Source organism: Sinocyclocheilus grahami, unplaced genomic scaffold, assembly GCF_001515645.1.
Source record: "Sinocyclocheilus grahami isolate Dianchi unplaced genomic scaffold, SAMN03320097.WGS_v1.1 scaffold3985.1, whole genome shotgun sequence".
Classification (NCBI taxonomy): domain Eukaryota; kingdom Metazoa; phylum Chordata; class Actinopteri; order Cypriniformes; family Cyprinidae; genus Sinocyclocheilus; species Sinocyclocheilus grahami.
The window spans coordinates 14,614-16,205 of record NW_015509010.1 but is presented as its reverse complement, the minus strand read 5'-3'; the positions used below and the strand labels follow the sequence as shown (position 1 = coordinate 16,205).

At 35.4% G+C, this 1,592-nt stretch overlaps 1 protein-coding gene across 1 annotated transcript in view; it reads left to right on the top strand.

The window, feature by feature from the left end:
• Positions 1-686: 686 nt before the first annotated feature.
• LOC107576592 (homeobox protein PKNOX1-like) overlaps positions 687-1,592 on the top strand; it is a 4,496-nt gene continuing 3,590 nt past the window's right edge. The window contains exons 1-3 of the mRNA XM_016262743.1: positions 687-841; positions 1,153-1,324; positions 1,434-1,592. Coding sequence (XP_016118229.1) covers positions 711-841; positions 1,153-1,324; positions 1,434-1,592 — 462 coding nt within the window. The 5' untranslated portion in view covers positions 687-710. The remainder of the gene's footprint in view (positions 842-1,152; positions 1,325-1,433) is intronic.

Genomic DNA, 1,592 nt, shown 5'->3' with positions numbered 1-1,592 from the left:
TATATATATATATATATATAAATAGTAATAATAATAGATAAATAAATACCAATAAAATAATTTTTACAAAGATTTTAGAAAAGCTGGCACAACATTAAAAGCTGAATGTCATACATTTACAGTTTTCACATTAGATCCATGTATACGAGAAGTTGAGAGTTCCATCGAGATAATGTCCAACAAATACACAGTCCAGTACGTCTGTCCATTGTGTGAGGAGGATTCCAACGATTGACTAGCATTTAATTGGATTTGAATTAATTAAATTAATCATTTTTTTTTTGCTAGAAAACAAATCAGTCAAATCAAGGGTTTAATCCACAAAAGATGCACAGATGTCATCAAATTAATAGAAATTTAAAGAACTATTATAAAATTTAGTTTGGCTCCCTTTGACTTTGATTTTGATTCTTTTTTTGTTAGATAACAATCACTTAAGTCAGGGTTTTAAACTGTTCAAAAATTGCAAATCTCATATAAAATTGAGAAATTTAAAGAACTATTATAAATGTAAGTGTTTTGTTCCTGACGTTGACGATCAACATTTAAACTCAAATTTTTTTATATATATATATATTTCATTGCTGTTTATGAGTCTTTGTGAACTGTTAAAGTGTACATCTGGAAGTGATATAAAGTCATTGAGCTACAAATGCTAAATACCACTTTCAAGCATATTGTCCCTTTTTGGCTGTTTTCTCCTGGATTAGATGCAGATCATGGAGCAGTCAGAGAGTGACCTTGAGAAGGGCTTTGCCAGTGGAAACACGGGAAGCTCCAGCAGCCCTGCATCCACTGAACCGCAAACACAAATGGATGTCTACAAAGCCTGTATATATAGGTGACATGAGTGTCTGAATTTATACTTTTTATAAATATACATTACATTTAGAAATATATTTTTTAAATAAATGATTAGTTTTATTCAGCAAGGATGCATTCAGCTGATCAAAAGTGACAGTGAAGACATTTGTAATTTTTACAGAAGATATCGATTTCAAATAAATGCTGTTCTTTTGAATTTTGTGTTCATGTGGCAGTAGCACAACTGTTGGATAATAAGAATTATTTCTTGAGGAGCAAATCAGCATATTAGTTCAAGAAGTGACTTGAACAGTGTCTTCTCTTACACACGGTTCTTCCCCTCCTCAGACATCCCCTCTTCCCTCTCTTGGCTCTGCTGTTTGAGAAGTGTGAGCAGTCTACTCAGGGCTCTGACTGCGTAACCTCTGCCAGTTTTGATGTTGACATTGAAAACTTTGTACGCAGTCAGGAGAAAGATGGCAAAGCCTTCTTTAGCGAAGACCCAGACCTTGACAACTTGGTAAGAGATGTGACCGGTGTCGAAATCGCTAATATTATTGTATATACCTCATAGCTTTGATCTTAACTTCGAACACTGGCAAGTGTCACAACGGTTTCCTTTCTATCAGATGGTCAAGGCCATCCAGGTGCTGAGGATTCATCTATTAGAGCTAGAGAAAGTCAGTGACCTGTGCAAGGACTTCTGCAGCCGTTACATTTCCTGCCTCAAGACTAAGATGAACAGTGAGACACTACTGAGTGGAGAGCCAGGCAGCCCATACTCTCCA